Genomic DNA, 22,514 nt, shown 5'->3' with positions numbered 1-22,514 from the left:
CAGCTGGCAGAGATTCCTTCTGCCAGCATTCCTGAGATAGATAGTGATCGTAGCAGTGAGAAAGTGCGGGAGGGGGGCTTGCTAGATGCTCGACGCAGACACAGGGAGTGACAAGCGATGGAGGGCGCGGAACGGAGGCGTAGCGCCCGTTTGGTGCGCAAGCAATGGCCGCATCCCGTGGACCCAAGGGAAAGAGGGAGGATCTCGCCCTAGCCCATAAGTTCAGGGTCTTCAAATGATTCTCCTTCAAACGGGGACCAACTGCCTAACCTGGAGCATAGGCTACTCTGCTGTTCTTTGCTTAGTCGCTGGTGATTAGCATCTGAACAAGTCATTAAGTTGTAAAAGGATTAAAGCCTTGAAAAGAATCCTTTCGTCTGTGTCTTGAGTTGGCTATTGGAGTGTACTGAAAGAGGCCGCCAGGGTGCTCCTGACAATCTTACCAGCAGCTTGGATTGCTGTGAAATAGGTTTCTGTTGGTACTGAAAACTGTGGGTTCAAAGGAGTTTAGTGTGCTGGGGCTCACCTCTACCTTGTACTCAGTCTTTGGGGCAGATTACTTGTCCTTTGCCCCACCTTCTACGGCAGCCATTTTGTGGTGGTGCCCAGGATGGTGTCTCAAATTGCCAATGTGTCCACGGCCCAAAAAGGTTTCCTCCCACTGAGGTCTGTGGTGCCACCTCTCTCTTCCTTCAAACCCCTCCCCCAAACCCACTTTTTCTACATGGCTTCATTCTCAGCTGTAACCAAGCTTGTATACGTCCATCGGCTTTTGCCCGCTTTCATCCCTTGCCTCTTTTGTCTCTCCTTCCACTCGCTCCTTTGTCACTCTCACAGTCAATTTTAAAGTTGGAACTGCACGTTCTGTTGCTGAGAGAGTGGTCCCAGCCCCATGTTTGCCTCCAGTATCGTGAGAATCGTGGGGCACTGGCAGGGTAAACCAAGTGTCCAGCCTTGCCCATGCCTTCCCATTCTCCCCTGCAAATGTTTTCCTGCAACCAGTTTTCTCACACTTGACCTCACTTGTGGTTTTGGAGTTTGGATGGAGAAAAGTCAGTTAGAACTGTCAAGGGGAGAGGGTCAGTAGCTCAGTGACAGAGCATATGCTTGGCATGCAGAAGTTGGTTCAGTTCCTGTCACCTCCAGTTAAAAGGAAGAAGTAGGAGGTGGTGAGGAAGACCTGCCTGAGACCCTCCAAAAGCTTCTGCCAGTTAGAGTAGGCAGTACCAGGCCAGGTTGACAAATATTCTGACCTGGTAGATAGCAGTTTTCCCTGGAAGAGTTAGCCACTCCCCCCCCCACTTGCTGATTCTTCCCTGCAGACATGCTCTTGCACTACTGTTATGAGGGAAACTTAGGGCTGGGAACACCATGTTTTCCTCACAACATTTAATTCCACTCTATGCTTCTCAGGGCCATGGATAAATGAATTTTTTAAACTTCCGAAACTCTGGAAAAAACCTCCCACATATTGATGGTGCTGTAGAAATAATAGCAATTAATATTTGTCCGGGTTTTTTTTTTTACTCATGCCAGTCCGTTCTTGGATTCTAGAATGAATGCCAACAGCCCACCAGATGACCTATAATTGGGGATTATTCAAAACATCTTTTTTTTATTTAAAAAAAAATCATTTCAGGCTTTGAAGCTTTGGGAAAGAAACTCAAGAACTTTGGGGCCCAGATAGTTTTCTCATCCATCCTTCCAGTAGTTAGAAGAGGGCTAGAAAGGGAACAAAAAATACTCCAGGTGAATGACTGGCTACGAAGGTGGTGCCAACGAGAGAGATTTGGATTCTGCGACCACGGGCGATACTTCCTGGAAGATAGTGGGTCTTCTTGGAAGAGGGTGTGGGTGTCATGAGAGAATGTCAGTGTTTTTGATAGGAGATAGGTCTGTTTGCTCTGTGAGGATATTTGGCATTGTAAGGTGGTCTCTTTTGATCTGGATGGGAGAATGTGTTCACATGGAAAATCGCGCCAACTGTGGCTGCTGGCAGATGGAGGGCTCCTAGGACTACCAAGCCAAAGGTATTGTGGAGCTACTCTGCCTTGTCCTCCTTAATGGGTTTTCTGTGGTAAGAAAAAAGAGTGAAGAAGCGGTGGGAAAACAGGAGGGCTACAAATGGAAGATGCCATCTAGAACCCCCCTCCCCCATAAAATTCCATGAAGTAGGCAATTGCACAATAAAAGGCCTCATCTGGAAGCACTCTATCATTAGCTAAAGCACCCCACGTCTCCTATTGAATGGCATCTTTATTAAGCTAAAGGCATTCATCCTCCTTTACAGGGACAGGAAGGCACTTTGGTGTGCACCCCCTCCCCGTTTGCTGTAAATGGCATGAGTGAATTTGGTGTCAAACTACGAAGTATGGCCTGCCACGGAGACGGCTTTCTGTGTGCAGCCAAAGAGGGAGTGACACATTTACCTCCATTTTAATTCCTAGAGATTCTGTCCTGATCATCCCTTTTCCTTCTGTTCCTCTCTTCAGCCAGAAACCAAAATTCAACACTGGAGCATGCTAATAGACTGCTGAAACTCCTGTTAAATTCCCCACCCACCCCTTTCAAAGCTTCATGATATGATAATTGTGAAAACACGTGCAAATGGTGGAGCACAATCCTCCTAGCAGAAGATAAAACACATTCAAATGGAAGAGGCTCCCAAGGCAGCGTTACATGTTGTAAAACATATATGCTCAAAGGGACATGGCAAATCACTTGGGGAGACGTATGTGCTTTGAAGATGGAGCTGTTTAGACTATTATCATAGTTGAAAGAGCTTTTGAGGATGAAAATTTCTCTGTGAAAGAGTCAGGTCTGGAAACTGTTCTAACAACGTGAGATGAACCTCGCGTTGCTGCACAGAATCAAAATAGGCACAAGGAAAATCAGGATCGGGGCTGTGTGAGTCAGATGACTTTCTTCTTTTCATGCGACAGCTGAACGATAAACTGGATTTTTTTTTAAAGAAAAAGAACCCTCTAGTTTTGTGCTTTGAATAACAAAGGGTTGTACCCTGCATAAAGTTATATATTTCTTTTTTACAGCACTTTTACAGTCAGGAATTCACCCAAGCAAATGAGTACAAACGTTGCAGCATTCTCCGAAGAGAGCCATAGCAACACTGCTACAGGGACTGAACATCAGCATGGCCTAGTGGAGAAATGGTCAGGTTAGCTCAGAGCAGCCTTCTCCAGCCTGGGCCCTTCCAGATATTTTGGACTACAGCTCCCAGCATCATCATCATCAGATTTATTAGCTGCCCATCTGGCCAACTACCCGGCCACTCTAGGCAGCGTACAATACTAAGAACAACATGAAATTGTTACCATTCCCACCCATTAGCCATCCTGGCTAGAGCTAATGGGAGTTGAAGTCCAAAACATTTGAGGGCACCATGTTGGAAAAGGCTGGCTCAGAGAGACATAGACAACCCAAGATGTTTTGGTGCCTGGAGCAGAAAGTCCAAATTCTTGGCCCATCCCTGAAATGGCAGTAAGTGTATGATAATAAAGGATTGATAATATGCTACTCATTTAATGGAACCCCCAAATCTGAGGCTTGAGCAGAGCTGTCTCACGCTATGTAACTGAAGGTTCAGCCTGCAGAGAGACCCCTCTTGCCATGAATTTTGTTGGATAGCCTTGGGCATGTCTCCATCTCTGATTAACCTTGGAGTGGTGCTGAAATAACAAAATGGGAGAACCCCAGGCAGAATGCCCCCCACACACACACTCCTTGGAAGAAGGGTGGCACTGAAATAGGATAAAATTAGATACAGTTATTATCTGCAATTTAACTTGGACAGCTAACCTGTTGAGTTAAGCTTCTCATATTTCGGAAGCTTCCATGTCCCAGATGAGTTTCCACAAATAGGAACATCATACATGCCCCTTCAAGCCTTGACTGTAGGAAAATGCTACTGCTCCCCAGCATAGCACAAAAAGCGAGCTCCCACCTGACCTCTCCTGACAGTCAGATTCCTTTCACCCCAGCTTCTGCTCTGAGGTGCAAACTGCCTCCTCCAGGCTTTGGCCAGACTGTTCTTGCTCCCTGGGGAACTACAGTGGTGCCCATCCAAAAACTGGAGCACCTCAAGAGTGTGCATGGGAAGCATTTGGCAAAGGCTACCACCCCTGTAGCATGTGGGACTCCCTTCCCTCAAAGTGAACCAACTCACCTCAGTCCCTCATTCTTAAATCCACAACATTTCAGGCCCATTCCCAGTAAATATCAAGAGAGAGAGAGAGAGAGAGAGAGAGAGAGCTGGGATAAGAAGAAGTGGAATAAGTACACTCTCAAAGCAACAAACACTCTCAAAGCAACTCGACTACAGCTAGAGGTACCCTACCTTCCAGCAAGCTGGGGGCTAAAGGCGATGCAAAATGGCCAAGATCTGCTTGATCTCCCAATCTTGACTCTTATTTTTAGTCCTATCACACACACACCCCACACACACACACGCCATGTGGCCAGCCACACAGTTCTTCTGTGTTCCACTCAGTAAAATTCCACTGTAAAGCTGATCAAACTGGTCTGTGCCCAGTCTGCCCATCTGCCAGAGTCCAGACAAAAGACACAGTGACTCTCCCTTCTCAGGCTGACCATGCCACTTAAGTTCTAAAAGGCTTCTGGACAATAGGGCTCAACTGGACTGTAAAGTGGGGAGATGAACCATTGGCTTCTTACTGTTGGGGAGGGAAGCAGTGATAATTACACACAGAGGGCCCCCACAATCCCTACCGAAGGTCACAAGATGGGTGCCCAACCTAGACATAAAGTCGAGAGGGCAGTGTATCTTTTTCTGACTGGCTTCAAAGAAGGAACTAGGACAGGACTTTCTCTGACACATACACCTCCACAACATTCTGCAGTATGCATCTTAAGCAGTTTTAGTGACATACTATCTGATTGTAAGGCTGCCGTCTAGCCTGTGGCTTACCACCACTGGCAACAGTAGCTGCTGGTTGTAGAAAGTCTTTTCTGTTCAACCCAAATCACACAGGAAGCAACACAGGAGGGTGTGTGGGTTTGTGTGTAGCTGCAACATAAGTGGAAAATGTATGCCACAATCCAATTATTATTAAGTGTATTCCAAGCTTTTCATTAAAAATAAAAATTAGGTGCTGAATTATCCTGCCATAAATTTCTTTTTCAAGGCAATTCTAGGGTTACAGGTCTCCGCAAATAGGTATGCGTTATGACAGCCATCAACCATTTAGCTTCAGGCCTAAACAGATATAAAGAAACATCGTTTCTCATGGCTAATCCACCACATCCCTGTCACTTAACGTCCCTCAAACTGTAACACTGGGAGGAAAAACTCAAAGATGACGGAGTGCTTGTATAAGAAGCTGAAGTTTTGTGGCACCTGAAAGGCGAACAGATGAAAGGTTTTGTGGACTGGAATTCAGTTCATTCATTTTGCATTAAATCTTCAAGGGACCGCAATATGCTTTTGATGTTTTTTGCTGCAACAAGCTAATAAGGCTACTCTGGAGATAAGTTTCTTAGGGTGCAATCCTATGGGGATAGGCGGCTGCCTCTGAACTCGGATTGTTCCCTCCACACTTCTCCTGCCCTACATTTGTGGCTAGACAGCCGATTTCAGCTGTCTAGCCGCAGGAAGCCAGAGCGGGGGAGGAAGCTGTCGGACGACACACAGGATGTGTTGTACTGGCATTTCCGCTTTCCCCGCTGCGGAACGCCCCGTTTTGGCCGCTCCGTGCTCTTCAAAGTGCGGAGCGTGGGGCTGTTCCACGCTGCCTCAGCGCGGAAGGTTGGTTCTCTGGGAACCGACCTCGGAACGTGGGCTGTGAGGTCAGTTTCTGGAAACCCACATATCCTATGGCTGTCTAGCCACTAACTAGCAACCATAGGATTGCTCCCTCCCAGTATAATCCTATGTATGTTTACTTGGGGATGTGTCCCATTCAATTCAATGGAACTTACTTCCATGTAAGTGTGCACAGCATTGCAGCCTAAGTATGATTCTGATACTCCAGCCTGAGAGAAGCAAATGACACACATCTCTTTGTGTTGAAATAGAGAAGTCGCTTTATGATCTCTATTGCTAGGAGTTCTATCAAAAAGAAATATAACTAGAAGAAATGCTCTCAAAATACAGAGCTTTTCTCCTCTGCCATTGCATCTGGAATGTATTCAAGAATGAGCCTTTCAACTTTGCTGCAAATAGTCTCCTCCACTCCAAATCTGAAATGATGCCCTTCAACCGTTTTAATATTTCTTCCACCAGTGAAACAAAGATCATGCTTTTAAATGAATGAGTCCTTTCTTGAGACATTAAAAAAAACACCTAATAACTGCTGAGCACAGTACTTTTTAGAACATTTTTAAAGGAGTTTCTACCGAGTTTATGTGCACAGACGCAGAGCTTCACTTCCCTGCAATTTCACCTTTCTGCTGAGTCAGTGCATCTTGGTGAACTGGTAGGCACAGTGGCCAAAGCTTGCAAATTGCGCTCACATTTTCCAGTAAGACACAGAGTGGCAGGCATTTCTTGAGATCTCTCCAACCAGTAACTGGGATGTCCGTGCCACGTCTTCGTAAATACAACGGAAGCCCAGGAGAAATGAGAGCAAATCACTCTCAAATGTTCCGTCCATTGTGTTTGTATTGCTAACACTAGGACATCTTTTACAAAGCTATGGATTGTTTATCTTTCATATACAAACCATAAAGAGATCCAAGTGGTTGCAGTTGCATTTGGACATGAAATGCTGACCTGATGTGGATACAGTTGCCAACTTTTTATGAGCCCTGCTCCTGACAGCAGCCTAATATAGGTTGAGGAGATGCATAGGAGGACAGGCCTCCTGTAACTTTATTGGTCGAATTGAAGGATTCTTTCAAATTAGTCAGTCTCAGCAAAAACAACAAAAGAGTCATCTGGCCCCTTAAAGATTTATTATACCATAAATCTCCGATGAAAGGGACTCTAATCCATGAAACCTCAAATCTGTTAACCTTTAAGGTGCCACAAGAAGACTCTTTGTTGTTTTAGGAACAAATGTTTAAGTTTGTAGTTGCATAGAAATAAGTCGATGGTTGAAGTTTTCACCGGCTAAATTTCTACAAACCGAGTGAGCTGCTGCTAAAAACACAGGTACACGGCCAGTACAAGAAGAGCTGGCGATCCTAGTGGTCTGTCATATGCACATGAACCACTAGTGCAGCCTTCCTCCATCTGGTGCCCTCCAGGTGTGCTGGTCTACAACTCCCACCATTCCTAGCCAGCATGGCCATACATCTGGAGGGGCACCAGGCTGGGGAAAGCTTCCTTATGTTTTTTGAGATTGCCTGAAATTTGCAAAACAGCGTCCGAGCCCAGCTCTGATATCAAGCATGGGTGGGTGGTGATGACTGCCCGAGCCCCTTCCCTCAAGCGAAGTGGCAGGAAAGTGCTGTGGTTTGGAGCTGGGAACCGTGTTTTCGAACTGTGCTGCTGCTTTCTCTAATGGGGACCCAAAGGAGAGCAGATTGCTTTTTGGTCTACTCTCCATTTTCTTTCTCCTTAGGAAGTCTTTTATTTTAGTTACATTCTTTTCACACACACACACACACACACCCGCCCTCCCACTGCACAGAGTATCAAGGCAGTCAGCTTCCCAGCCTCCACGCCTCAGGGCAGTCTGAGTTGCTTCTTGGATGGCATGTAGTTCTTGGCACGGCACTTTTAGGGAGGAGGAGGCGGCCTCATGCCAACTCAAATAATATCTACTAAATTAGGTCTGCTAAAGCAGTGGGAAAGCTGAAGACTCTTCCATGATGTTCCCCCCTCCCCCACCCCTTAGATAACCCCCCGCTTCTTGGGTCAGAATTGCCCAGGAATCATTCACTGAGTGTCATTATAAAGTTAGCATAGTGTAGAGATGTAAGCTGCAAAGAAGACTCTGGTCCAAAATTCATCTCAACCATGAACTCTAAGACTTGGTGAACCCATTAATTCTGAACCTCAGACATGCCCACGCCCCCCATGTATAATAATCAGATATGTATGTGCCATTCTAACAAAATTAAAAGTCTGTGTCCAGGCAATCCAGATACTGTATAAAGAAAACTGTACATACATTATTACTGTTGTTATTATTTGCATAATTTAATCAGGGTTGTTGTTTTGCTGTTTTGCATTATTATGCTTCTGGGAGGAGGCTATTGTGCAATTATTATTTTACTAAAGATGGGAGATCTTTTTCTGTCACCACTTCAGCTTCTGAGATCTGAGCAGGCATTGCTCATGCACTTTTAAAAATATCTTTACTACCTTGAGGGCTAGAAACTTGCTATGTTTTAAATAAACTAACGCCAAGGTTGTCAGGAAGCTGTATTCTACACCCAAATGCTTTTTCTGTGCCCCTCATAGAATCCAACATACAAACAGCCATGATAAAAAAATACTGGCCTACTTTATATATTTGTAAGAATTATGGAATAATTATGGAATTATTCAAGTGTTCAAAGTATGCTTTGAACACTTGAATATTAAGTATTATATTATTCTGGCATGTTGTATTAAGCATGAATTATAATGTTTTAACATGTACCCCATTAACTGGGACAAACTGTGCCTTGTGTACGTACCCAGTAAGTATTTTTCTTAGCTGAGTAGCCAGGTAAATGGAGACTAGCCATCTCATCATGGGTCTTAACTGTGGAGTCACTTGTCTCTCCCGCACCCACCCCACCCCACTCCTGCTTTTCTTATACACTCAGTTACCAGAGATTACGGACCAATTCATACAACTGTTTTTCTACATTCTGAAGCCCAAACAGGTGACTTTTCATAGAATCATAGAATAGTAGGGTTGGAAGGGGCCTACAAGGCCATCGAGTCCAACCCCCTGCTCAATGCAGGAATCCAAGTCAGAGCATCCCTTACAGATGGCTGTCCAGCCTCGTCTTGAACGCCTCTAGTGTGGGAGAGCCCACCGCCTCCCTAGGTCATTGGTGCCATTGTCGTATTGCTCTAACAGTCAGGAAGTTTTTCCTGATGCTCAGCTGGAATCTGGCTTCCTGTAACTTGTGCCCATTATTCCGTGTCCTGCACTCTGGGATGATCAAGAAGAGATCCTGGCCTTCCTCTCTGTGACAACCTTTCAAGTACTTGAAGAGCACTCTTGTATCTCCCCTCAGTCGTCTCTTCTCAAGGCTGAACATGCCCAGTTCTTTCAGTCTCTCTTCATAGGGCTTTGTTTCCAGTTCCCTGATCATCTTTGTTGCCCTCCTCTCAACCCTCTCCAGTTTGTCTGCATCTTTCTTAAAGTGTGGTGCCCAGAATTGTACACAGTACTCCAGATGAGGCCTAACCAGTGCTGAGTAGAGGGGAACTAGTACTTCCTGGGATTTGGAAGCTATGCTTCTATTAATGCAGCCCAGAAGAGCATTTGCCTTTTTTGCGGCCACATCACATTGTTGGCTCATATTCAGCTTGTGATTGACTACAATTCCAAGATCCTTCTCGCTTGTAGTGTGGTTGAGCCACGTATCCCCCATCTTGTAACTGTGCATTTGGTTTCTTTTTCCTAGGTGCAGAACTTGGCATTTATCCCTATTAAATGTCATTCTGTTGTTTTCCTCCAATAGTAGTGCTCTGTAGTGCTCCAGTCTATCCAGATCACTTTGAATTTTGTTTCTGTCTTCCAAAGTATTAGCTATCCCGCCCAATATTTCCAGTGTGGGTATTCAATATAAGGTGACCTGATGCAAAGGAAGACTGAGTTGCTTTACTTATAACATATCCGCAGAAGAGGTGCAGCTTTTTCCTGCCTGTGTTAACAAAACTGCACCAGATATAATTCTCTCTTCTCCATAAAGGTCACCCTATGCAAACATCAAACGGTTTGAGAAAGGTTTGGCTCGTGTGTCCAGAATGTGATCCTTTAGGACAGGGGTGATGAACCAGAATGGGGAAGAGGACTGAATCACCCCTCTGGGCCAGATGACATCAGCGGGTGTGGCCATGCCAACTGATGTCAGTGGATGTGGAGATGCCCACTAACACAATTGCCCCCACTCATTTTGCCTTTCTCCTAGCATCAGCTGAGTTCCTGGCTTCATGCGTCGTCCTTATGGGGGCGATTTGTCCAGCAGTCTCCGTGGCCAGACCTCCGGCTGCCTGCTGTTATCTCCAGTCTGTGATGGGAGATAACACTGGGGATTCCCAGTGTTATCTCCTGGAGAAATCCAAGAGACCTGGATGTGGAACCTCCCTGGGCCAGAGGTTCTGCATCCTAGCATTAGTACATTCATCAATAAAAGTTGGATGAATTGGTTCATTCTCAGCTGGGCAGAATTGACCACAGACATAACATCAGCCCATTGCTTTACCCAAATCAGAATGCATCTAGAACAGCTTATGGCCATTCTTAAGACTAGTTTTATCTGAACAGCATATTGGTATTTAATGCAGCAGGTTGAGAGCTGGGTGGTGGTGGTGGTTAAATTAATGTTGTCTAATCAGATGCCTGTATAATCACAACTTAGCTTGACATTGGTGTGCATTGTTTAAAAAATAATGTTTGATACATTTGTGTGTGTGCACGCATTCGCACACGTGTGCACACACACACACACACTGTCCTTGGCTCTTGCTTTCAAAAAAGTCTCCTGGGGTGGGTAGAAAGGGGCATTTCCTCCAGAGAACTTAGGCCTTGGCAAATCCTCAAAGCAGATTGGTAAGACTGACTCAGTCAAAGTCATCAACTGTGAACGGCGGTTCTGGTGAGCCATTCTGTATAAAGGATTGTTAGCTGCTGGTGCTTATCCAAGACAAGTGAACATTTTCCCCTCCCCAACCCCTTCAGCTTGTTAGAAAATATTACAAAGCAAAGAATGAAAAATAGACATAATAACATATAATTATTCATTATCACAGCAAGTGTGGGCTTACTGGTTTATTTAGATGTGGGTACTACACAGGGTCTGAACCTCTGAAAGCTATGTAAGTAGACAAGGTGGCAGGGGGAGAAGTAAAAAAAAGCACGTAGTCAAACTTGATTAAAGCACCAGCAGCAGCAGTTTTTCACACCCACACAACACTTGATTAATATGTCATTTGTCCAATACAGCTTAATATACTAACTGTGCATTCAGTAGTTCACACACAGACATACACACACGCGCAGAAACTTTTCGAGAAGAATTCTGTCATTGAAGGCTTAAAGGACACATTTTTGTCAGGAAGAATTTCCAGAGGGTAGCTGTGTTAGTCTATTGCAACAAAAACAACAAAGAGTTTTGTTGCATCTTAAAGACTAACTTTTTTTTCTGGTATAAGCTTTCATGAACTATAGCCCGCTTCATCAAATCTCTCTCTCTCCAACAAGAATACAACAGCTACAGGAAGCTCCCGAATCCACTCAGATACAACTAAGCCCACCTAGTGATGAAACTATATAATGACGCTATCCACACATTCTTTCCCAAATGTATCCCCCCCAATTACATGCATTTATTTTATATATTTTATTTATTTATTTATTTACTTATTTATTTTCTATACTGTCCAGTACCTGAAGCACTCTGGAGGTTCACAATATGCATCAAGTACAGCAGTAGGTCTGAAACATTTTACTATAGAGACTTGCCAGTACATTTTGCTAGGCTGGCTCCCAGCTAGCACACAATCCCTAACCTGGAAGTGAAACATCCTAAATATGGCCACTGTTGCCTGCCAGGCAAGATCCGGCTACAAGACTCCCACGAGCCATTCATTGCACCTGGGCCCACAGACTGTCTCAAGCTTCCACGGGGCAGCTGCTCTGGGAGGGTCCCTTACCCCTTGCGATGGGTCGGGGACAAGAGTTGAGGTTCGACTGGCGACATGGGAGAAGGCAGTGGGTTATGTGAACACAGAGAATCTCCCGGCCTTGCCTGCATCATTGTAAGTGGCTCTGGGTGCTGTCTGCCAGCTGTCTTCAAACTGGCCAGGCTCTACATTGTGAGAACCAGGATGGTAGTTTGTGGCCTTGGCCAGTTACCCTCTTAATCACTTTGGCCTTGGCAACAACCCAAACCTTCTGACCGTTGGTGCCTGCCATACAGACCCACTATGAGGGTGTTTTCTAGTGACAGAAGCAGGCAGAAGGCAGATTGGGATCTACTGGTAGGTCTTCGGGTGATTTGCAGTCGACCTCTGACCCCCCCACCCATGGTTTAAAAACAGAGAACCCACCCACTCCATCTCTCGCTCTGAGCCCTCTCCCAAACCAAGAGATTGGCCAGGCAGCCTCTCTGGAGCACTTGCTCACTCAATCCCTTGCTTTGTGAGAGGGCTCAGAGCAATGGGGGGGGGGGCAGCTGGTCCTCCAAGGAGCCCTGCCTGCTGCTCTCCCGCTGTGAGAGAGTAGGAGAGCGGGGGCAGTGTGTCAGCAGTGCCCAAGGGGGCAGGCACGATCCTTCACCCCTCTTGTTCTGCTGCCTGACAAGTTCATGGGAGAGCTGGCCCTGTGTAGCCGCTAGGTGCAGGTTTAGAATCACGTCAGTTTGGGTCCCTTGGGCTGCTGAAATCAAGAATGCTTGGGGGCGCAACAGGAGTAGATTTGTGTGCAAGCTCCAGTTCTGGTACCAAAAGAGGCACTTCTTTATCCAGTTTTGTGTTTGCCTTCCTGAGCCACTATTTTGGACCTGGCTCCAGTTGGTTGATCTCAGGGTTCTAGTGAAAACACAGCGTAGATCCCTCAAGCCTAAAGTCTGCCCACTCCAATCCAGCGGTGTGTGAACTCTCCTTGGCTCTTCTTTCTTTATGCTCATTTCTGGCTATCTTTCTTTGCCAGCACTCAGAAAACCCATCAAGTCTTTTCAAGTGCTCACAAAGAGCGAGTGAACGAGGTTATCGCCTTCTTCCTCTGTGATTCCTCCACCCCTTATGAACCTGTAGAACCCTCTCTCCCAAACGTGCCTGGTTGTGGTGCACAGGTAGCAGTGGCAACAGTGGTAAAAGTAATCTCACTCCCGCTCCATACTTCCCTACCTCTGTTGGGCACCGTGACAAGCACTGCAAAAGCAGCATTCCGCGTGCAAGGAACCCTGGATATCCGAATTCTCTAGGACTCCTAATGGACTCCACTGGACTCGGAAGCCCTGGAGAACTGTGTTTCCCTAGGAGCCCTGGGCTCCTGAGTCTCATGACATCCGCCCCAAAGGAGAGGCGATGGAGGGGCACTTGCAGCTAATGCTGCTTCTGCTCCACTTATCAGGTAAGTTTAGAGGAAGGGAAGAAAAGGAGGCAAGGAAAGGAGGGAGGGCTTGTTGGCTGACAGTGGGTCTGAGCAAACTGAATGCAAGGCAAATTTAGCCCAGATCTCAGTTTCAAATGGTCTTGACTTGGGTTTGCTTTGGGGAGAGGGGGGCTTTTCAAACCAGTATTGTCCAGGTGACAAAACAATAAACAAATGTACAGCCTGATACTGAACATATCCACTTGAAAGTGAGCCTAATTTATTTCAGTGAAAACATATTCCCAAGCAAGTGAGGCATAAACTCATGGTCTTAAGGGACGCCAGATTAATAGCAGGAATGTTCTCCACTGTGGTCAGAATTATACTGAATTTTAACCACATTCTGGAGAATGACCAAAAATGAACCACATTTGTATGACTGAACACAAGCGCAAACCCTGTGATTTATTGTTAAAATATTCCACAGGGCATGCTGACAAATTAACACTCCACGGCAAATGGACTCTCTAGGAGAGAAGTGAACTAGCACACGTTTTCCTAGTGTGCTAGTTTACTACATGCAGAGAGGTTGCTGCTGCTGATTTTAAAACACGGGGCAGAATTCAGAAAAGGACGCCTCCAGCTGAAGGCTGAAGTGATACAATCCAGAATTCCACCGCCACAGTCTACCATCTCGGTCTGTGTTGTGTGCCAAGGTTGGCCTACAGATGCAGCTGAATGAGGTGAGGTAGAACAGTGGAGCAGACCTCTTCTGAATGAGGTGAAATGTTTCACGTTTCTGAATGGCCCCCGGGCGGGGAAAGCTCCCTGCAAGTAAAGAAACATACAGTATATCAGAGGGAAAGGTTGTAGTCCAGCCTGTTTTTTGCTGTGCTAGGAGTCCTGTGAGCACAGGAGCACTGAAACTGTAATTTCCCATCTGCAGTCTAAAGTGGCACAGTCCATTCTACCACCTCAGAGCTCCGACTATCTCATTTTGCAACATGTACAGACAAGCCTAACTCACCTCTGAGCGGAATACAAAGGGACATCTGAGGGAGATGTCACGGAAGCGGCTCAGCTGGACTTTCAAGGACCACACTGAAAAGCTTTATTCAAGACGAGTATTGACATCGCGATGGGTCACTCCTCTACAATTGAGTGACCCCGAGTGGAGCTTCCAGCTCCCTAATATAGGCAGTGGTATAACTTACACCGAACTACGTTCCTCCGTGCTCCCCGCGCCTGTATTTGCTATTCATCATTGTGGTATCTCATAGAAAGCAATAATGTGTTATGCTTCTCTACTTGAAGCCTAGACGTAAATTCATAAAGGTCACGATGACAGACAGGAAAATGCTAGCTTGACCACAAGCTCTATAGGAAACTGCAGAAATCCACAAACTACATCTTGTTATTATCTACCTTCTCTCCAAGCAAAAGCCTTTCAGTAAGTATTCTGCCTTGCATTCTTGCCCTGATCTTATTATGGCTGCTAACTTAAAATGCAGTCTCTTTGGCCAATTAACGTCCATTACAGCCATGACAGTTAGCAGGGGATTTGATCTTGGTCTGTCACACAAAATGCAATACGAGTGTAAAATTTTGGTCAGGGGTGGGGAACGAGGGGGTCCTTCAGAATCCACAGGTTCCCCGTCTATGCTTTAGGTGACCCATAGCATTCTCACAATGATTGCGTGGTATGCTGCAAGACAAGGAGGCCCCCACAGCACTCAGCAGCATTGAACCCCTTACTTCTTTATTTCAGTTACAATCCTGCTCCCAGATCAAAGGGTAGTAAAGAGAAGGAAATAGTATGAAAGAAATTATCCTTCAGTTAGTGGCTTGGGATCAGAGTATTATGTGCTTTTTCCTTCCTCACTTGAGTCCAGAACTGCACATAAATACAAGCAATAGAGGCCTGCCGCTGAAAATGGTATCCATGTGGTGAGTTCTCCTCCTCTATAACATGTAATAAAACTTTCTCCCTGTCCTAATTTCATCATGTTGTGCATTTCCTCACCCCTGCCAGCCATTGATGTAGAGTAGGGAGGTAGGGTGGGGAAATACACACGATCATTGATGACATTGACATTACCAGGTAGAAGGAGGGAATTTGATGCAGGGACACAGTTTTCAGTGGTAGCTCTGTGACTCTTGTAATGTGCAGTCTGGCCTTGAACTGCAATCTTTACTCCACTAAAAAAAATCATTAACATGACACCACCTGTGCACATGCCAGAGAAATGTAAAATAACAGAGAAAGAAATGAATCATATGGCAATTATAGATAAAAGCAATACAGAACAGACTGAGTCACCACAGTAGGTTGCTGCAGCGGTGGCTATTTTAATAAATTGATGTGCTTGGTACTGTGTTGGTGCACTTGTTTAAATATTTTTATTACTACTCTCTTCTTAGAAGTTTGTTAACTGGCTCTTTTTTTACCTTGCAAATTGTCCTCATAATCTCTCCTTGTGATAGGGGTTGAAAGGCTTTATCTGCTACTGGCCCAATTTTGCAATAGTGATTTTAAATACCCTTGCAGAGTCTCTTGCTCAGGACAGACGTGGCTTTCCAGTCCTCCAAACCAGCCTTGCCGAACCTCGTGCCCTCCAGATTTTTGGGACTATGAATCCCAGCATTCCTACCCATTGGCCTTGCTGGCTGGGGCTGATAGGAGTTGAAATCCAAAACATCTGGTGGGCAACAGGTTGGGGAAGGTGGCTTCAAAGTATGTGCTGCAGCCTCATGTGCTCACTCCTTCCCTTCCTCCTCATGCCCAGGGAGTTTTATCAGTACAGCAGTCAGGGGCTCAGTGAATTAACTGGGAGTACCTGATGCCATCAGCACCTGATGGGATACTTGGATGGAGACCGCTGGGAGCCTCCTGTAGAAGTGAGATTTGTAGAATAATAAAGGAGGATATGTGTCCGTCTGTCAGTGCCATGGTGCCAAGACTGTAAAACCAAGACACCTGAAATTTGGCATGCATACTAAAGGGACCCTAGAGGCCTGCACCATGGGGTTATTTTGCTTTTAAAATGCATTAATTAATGTTTAAGTATCCATATGGTTGAAGCCTGCAATAACATCTTCAGTCACTAGGGTCCGACTTTCTTAACCAGTACATAGCTTTGCCACCCTTATAGTTTGAAGCCAGGGGAGATTAGTAGGCTGAGAGAGAAAGTTATATGGCTTCGCCCTCCCCTCCCTTCCCCCTGGGGAAGGGAGGATATCCTCTCAGGGGGATACAGGGGTGTGCCATAGCATGGGCCATGCATAGGGGTACCAGTGGGCATGGCTTCACTCAAATGGGGATGGACACAATGTGTCCAAGTCTGACAACTGTGTAAATGTGATTGAAGGCTTTGCTGTATCAAACAAAGGGCTGTTCCAACCTGTGTGAAGCTGGCTCTATTCACTAGTATTTAATAATAATAATAATAATATTTATTATTTATTTATTATTAAATTTATTAATCGCCCATCTGGCTGGTCACCCAGCCACTCTGGGCGATGTACAACATATAATAAAACAGTTTAAAACAATAAAATTCTACAATAAAAACATTTTCTAAAATACCCTAACCCACCCCAAATGCCTGCCTGAACAACCACGTTTTTAATGCACGACAGAAGCTCATTAAAGAGGGGCCATGACGGAGTTCCCTAGGGAGGGAGTTCCACAGAGTGGGGGCCACCACAGAAAATAAGAATAAGAATAATACTACTACTATCATCATCTAACAAAATAACAGAGCAGCTAAGGCATGGCCATTGGCTTCCAGTCAACCCCTTCTTGAAATTTTGTTTGTTTAGCATTCATGTGTGTCTGTCGTTTTAGCTCATGTGCTCTTCAGTCCAGAAAGCCTTGTTCGACGAGGAAGACCATGTGAAGACGCTCCAGCAAAAGGTGGCCATCTTGGAGAAGCGCAACAAGCAGCTGCGAGACCGAGTGAAGAAGGTCAAACGGTCGCTCAGGCAAGCCAGGAAGAACACCAGGCACATAGAGCTGATCAACCGAAAGCTCAGCGAAAAGCTGTCCTCCATCGGAAGCCAGATCCCTCACGTTAACTCCTTAAAGCAAGCAAACTCTCATGCCACATACCTTAAAGTATAATGCCATGCTTGGTGCTGCAGGCAATGATCCTGGTGACCTCTTCACGGCATACACCTCTCCTCCTCACACCATCTTGCAATCCAAAAGGGACATGACAACTTCAAGGCCCCTTGGCTGTCACTGTTGCTGTGTTTGAAGCTAAACTGGATACAAGACATCCATGTCAATTCCGCATTAAACATGTTTTGAAAAGGTTCAGGTTTATGTTCATCTGGGAGGGAAGGTGGACAGGAGTGAACTGTCTTCAGAAAGTCTTGTTTTCTTTAAAGGTCACATTTGAAACAAAGCAAGAATGGGCTTTAGAAGCAGATACTACGGCTGCTTGAATCTAGGTCCAATGAATGGTATGAAAGCACCCATTATTACAGCTTTGCACTAGCATGTAGCTGAAGCTAAGTGGGTTTGGGCCTGATCAGTGCCTGGATGGGAGACCACCAAGGAGCTGAATATAAGCTGGCCTGAGTTTCCCAAGGAAGCGCAGGGCCTAAGTGCAGACGAGGATATATATCAGGGTGCAGAGAGCCAAATTCCATTTCAGAGAAGCTCTCGGGGTCTGCATTCCACTGGAAAATCTGGTTTCCAGCCAAAGGTGCCAACTGGCAGATTTTGAAATAGACCTCATAACCTTTTGCTTTTTTAAAGGGATTCTAGGGTCAAATAAAAATGCAAACTGTCCATATCACTTCTACATTTCTAGAATGCAATCCAACTATACTTAAATATATGTTTACTTACATTGGCAATCGTAATTTCCTAAACAGAAAACCCACCATTGTCTTAACTCTATATCACTGCCCTTCAATTTAAAGTATAAAATCGATTAAGACCCTGATAACAATTGTAAAGGCTACACATTTCTTCCATTCACTTCAGCAGTCAATCACGTTCACCTTTCCCACCTTGAAATGAAGAAAATACATTAACTGAAATAATGTAAAGAGTCTTTCATTTGTTTGTTTGTTTTGGTCTCCCAGCTATTTCTGCAAAGCTTAGCTTCAGTGCTAATTGATACAAACAAGCTGACATGGCGGTATGGTTAAATAAACATGCAAATAAGTATGTGATTCCCTTTTCTTCCAAAAGTGGATCAACCCTTTTTTTTCAAGCATGGCTCAAACGACAGTTCAACAGTGGTGGGAGGGGCTAAAGACAAAAGGGGTGGGGCCAAAATACAAAAAATATCCACCTACTGCAGCTTAAGGTTGCAATCCTATGCGTGTTTGGATCAGCCTTCCTGAACCTGATGCCCTCCAGATGTGTTAGACAACAACTCTCAACATCCCCAGCTGGCATGGTCATTGGCCATGCTGGCTGGGGACGATGGGAGGTGTAGTCCAATATGTATGGGGGCATCAGGTTGGGAAAGGCTTCCTGGATTCCCTGTTGTAAAGTATGATGGAGGTTTGCTGGGCAGCCTCTGCTCACTACTCATAGGGCACTCTCAAACTCTCATCAGCTGTCTGGCTTGATATAACTTTGGCTGCAAGCAGAGTCTGAGCTGGGAGAACCATGCAGCAAGTGTTTTCTGAGTATGTCAGCTAATTAATTATAATTCAGTCTGGTTAGTGCAGACCTAAATTACAAGTAAAATAAATCTCAAAATGCTATAGGCCATCTGGATCTGATCCCTTTCAAGCTGTACCAGATCATTTGGCTCGAGCAAGAACATTTTCCACACTAGAATGTAGAAGCTTCAAAGGCTGTCGATGTGTTCAGAAGACGAGATTACACAGGTCTATTATTTGTCAGCCAGAAAGCTGTAGAGTTCTGATTTGAAATAGATCTCTGCAAGCGGTGTCTCTTCTAGCCAGAAAAGCAATGCACTGGAGGTGGTCTGCCCGGATCAGTGCGTATCAGTGATCAGTGCCAGAAGGAATTTGGAATTGCTGTAGCTGTGCCTTTAAAACAAGAGCATTGAGCGTCGTTCAGCCCTAGGGCCCTTCAGAGAAGCACTTGGGACCTTGCTTCCCAGTGGTGGGCGGGGCTAAAGACAAAAGGGGTGGGGCCAAAATACAAAAAATATCAACCTGGTGTAGCTTAAGGGTGCAATCCTATGCGTGTTTGGACAGAAGAAAGGACTTGCTGGGAGTTGTAGGACTTTCTTCTGTCCAAACACACATAGCATTGCGCCCTAAAGCACTTAGTACCAATAACTAAGTACCAGGCCTGAGATTCTGCACCCCTCCTTTAAAAGTTCTTAAAGGGGGGGTGGAGATGCTGTAACTCCTGCATCATTTGTTCATTAATCCCTTCTCCAGCCTTCTTCTCTCACTTGCTGTAGCAATCATGATGACTCCACTTTTATCCCCCAGCAAGCAGGATGGTGGCAGTTTGCCAGGTTGCAGTCCGGCAAACTACACGTGCCATCAGTCTGCAGACAATTTACTTCAATTCAGGCTGCACCAAGGCCATAAAAACAACATTTTCAGTACAGTTAATATTAATATCATCTGGGCATTAAAATTAAAGTGGTTTATACATGTATATATATTTTAAATCCTATAGAAAGTATTTTTATTGCATATTTGCTACAAACTAATTTCATAAAGTATGAAGTGAGCTTTGATTTTTTTTTATGAACTTGTGAATGTTTCTGTGTGTTTTCTTGGTTAGGCAATTCTTTCTTCTTCATTAGGCTGTTGAAATCAATTAGAAATTACGGTACTAAATACATGAATCTGGGTTACGATAGCTTTCCTGATGGTTGACAAGAATGACATCTTACTGCACATTACTTCAAAGCATAGAGTGAATTCCTAGTAACCTGGCTTGTTTAAGATCATGTGTTGTGGAAAGGTAGAAAAGAAAATAGGGGAAGGGGCATACGCTCTTCATGTTACCCCTTTAACAAATATTTATTGTACACTAACACATATACACCTACCTGCCTCATTTAGCACAAAGGCTTGCATTTGTGGCCCAGCTAACAGTAATGCTGACAATTTGCCAGGGCTTGTACTTAAATGGATAATTTCCAGCTGTCCCTTTACGCAAAATTGGATTTAATAAAGATCTCCCCGTCTGCGAGAGCCAAATCCAAATCTGTTTCCTGCAGTCCATGACCAGACTGAAAAAGCAAGGAATGAAAGATATATTTACAAAAACAGTGCAATAGCCTGTTATGATCTAAATTCTCTTCAAGCTGCAAAGACAATTCAAATCAAATAGGAACGCTGAATGCTGGGATATGCTGTCTTCAAAGAGATACTCGCACATGCACTAAACTGGCGATCTTCTGTACACACTATGGTAGCAGGCTCATTTGTGTGTCTCCCCACCTTTCTTGTAGTCCCATACATGTGACCAAGGGATAATTGTGTGCCTCCAATTCCAGCAAATCTTTCCTTTTTTGAGGGGCAAGGATATTGGGAAATGGGCATCCATGTCCAGATGTTTGTGGGCTCAGTCCTGATGGCTATTTGCACAGAACAGGGATTGGCAGGACGTAGAGATTGGGGTCTACTAGCAGTTTGCTGGATGATTTGCAGTACATTTTATTTATTGCATTTATATCTTTTTTCCTCTTGCAAGGAACCCAAGGCGGCTTACATTCTCCTCCTCCTCCTCCCCATTTTATCCTCACAACAACAACCCTGTGAGGTAGGTTGGGCTGAGAGTCTGTGATGGGCCCAAAGTCACCCAGTGAGCTTCCATGGCCGAGTGGGGACTAGAACCCGGATCTCCCGGCTCCCAGTTCAACACTCTCGCCACTGCACCACACTGGCAAGGGTGTCTAACTTCCAATTGTTTAACAATAGCAACAACAAAAAGGTTTCCCCCTCTCTAAATTCGGCTGCTAGAATTATAGGACCACAGGAAACTGCATTATACTGAGTGAGACCATTGGTCCAGCTAGGCCAGTATTGTTGACCCTGGCTGGCAGCTACGCTGCAGGGTTTCAGGTAGCAATCTTTCCAGCCCTACCTGGAGATGCCAGGGAGTGAATCTGGGACCTTCTGCATGCACAGCATAAATATACATTAAAAAGTATCCCAGTGTTGGGTTCATGAGGAAGGGTGGGTAGTTAGCTCCACCCTCTGAACCACCATTGTTCTTCTGGCTCCACCCCCAAGCACTGTTGCGGATGCACCTCCAATTGGTGGATCTCAGGCATCTAGTAAAAGTAGATCCCACAACCTTGAGGTCTGCCCATGCCTGGCACAGAAGATAACCAGTTTGGTGACTGTGTGAACCATGCCAGAGTTATTCTACATGGTGTACACTTAGTGGGAATTAGCAGCAGTTCTTCCACAACAGTTTGTTATGGCCTGTGCTGAATTTCAGTGTTAGACACTTATGCTGCAGTCCTGTGCACACTTACCTGGGATTAATCTCCATTCAGCACAGTGGGACTTCTGAGTAGACATGCGTAGGAAGACACTGTTACTTTAGCTTATTGTAGAGCTTTCACAGTTGTCCGATTCTGAAACAGAAACACCGTTGTTTGTTTTGATCACATCAGGATGCCTTACTGCTGATATAACATGATTTGGGTTGAAATTATAATTCCTGGGAGAGTTACACATTTGATGCTCACACACAATCTTGAAATATGTCAACAGTTTTCACCTCAGTGAACAAATCCACAGAAGACGACTGCTGTATTTGGTACTTGCATTTCTAAACTGCTATAAAATGAACTTCTTTTCTGTCATCATCATTTAAAGAAATAAACATGAATAGTTCCTGTGGTGTCCTTTTCAGTCTATCTAAAAATGTCCTCTTATGTTGTCCACTGAACATTTGTTTTTTAAATTGCGTGCCATGGCCCCAGTCCACAAAACGTTAAGTCACTCACAATCAAATCCCATTGAAATCAATGGGAGAAGTTAGTCACAAGTAACCCAAGTCACATTAAAATCAATGAAGCATAAGCACGGCTGACATTCTCTGTGTGAGGGCCTGTCTGGAATGAGTGTTTGGTGGCTAGTCTGCACAACCCATAATCAGTTTTCACAACACAAGCTTTGCACCCACATCTAGTCTGAGGCCTACTCAGGATGGATTGTGAGGAACCACATTTTTCAGTGCTTCGGTTCTTTGTGCAAAAAAATGTATCATATGCTACTTTTGTTTTTGTTTTACTTTTGGGGAGCTGATGTTGTTTTTTACATGGTGGAGCATTGAAAAATGGCTTCCTTCCCCTGTGGTCAGAAGTGCTATAGTTCTTTCTACCAGATGAGGACTCTACCACCTTATTTGTCTATGTA

General features: G+C 44.9%; 1 protein-coding gene across 1 annotated transcript in view; it reads left to right on the top strand.

Annotated features, from left to right (window-relative positions):
• Positions 1 to 22,006, top strand: part of CCDC3 (coiled-coil domain containing 3) — an 88,747-nt gene extending 66,741 nt beyond the window's left edge. The window contains exon 3 of the mRNA XM_084811620.1: positions 17,029 to 22,006. Within this exon, the coding sequence (XP_084667746.1) occupies positions 17,029 to 17,304 (276 nt within the window). The 3' untranslated portion in view covers positions 17,305 to 22,006. The remainder of the gene's footprint in view (positions 1 to 17,028) is intronic.
• The last annotated feature ends 508 nt before the right edge of the window (positions 22,007 to 22,514 follow it).

The sequence above is a fragment of the Heloderma suspectum genome, chromosome 7, assembly GCF_057233095.1.
Source record: "Heloderma suspectum isolate Gila_16-S chromosome 7, 16-S_ref, whole genome shotgun sequence".
NCBI classification, from domain to species: domain Eukaryota; kingdom Metazoa; phylum Chordata; class Lepidosauria; order Squamata; family Helodermatidae; genus Heloderma; species Heloderma suspectum.
This window is presented reverse-complemented; position numbering and strand designations above follow the sequence as displayed.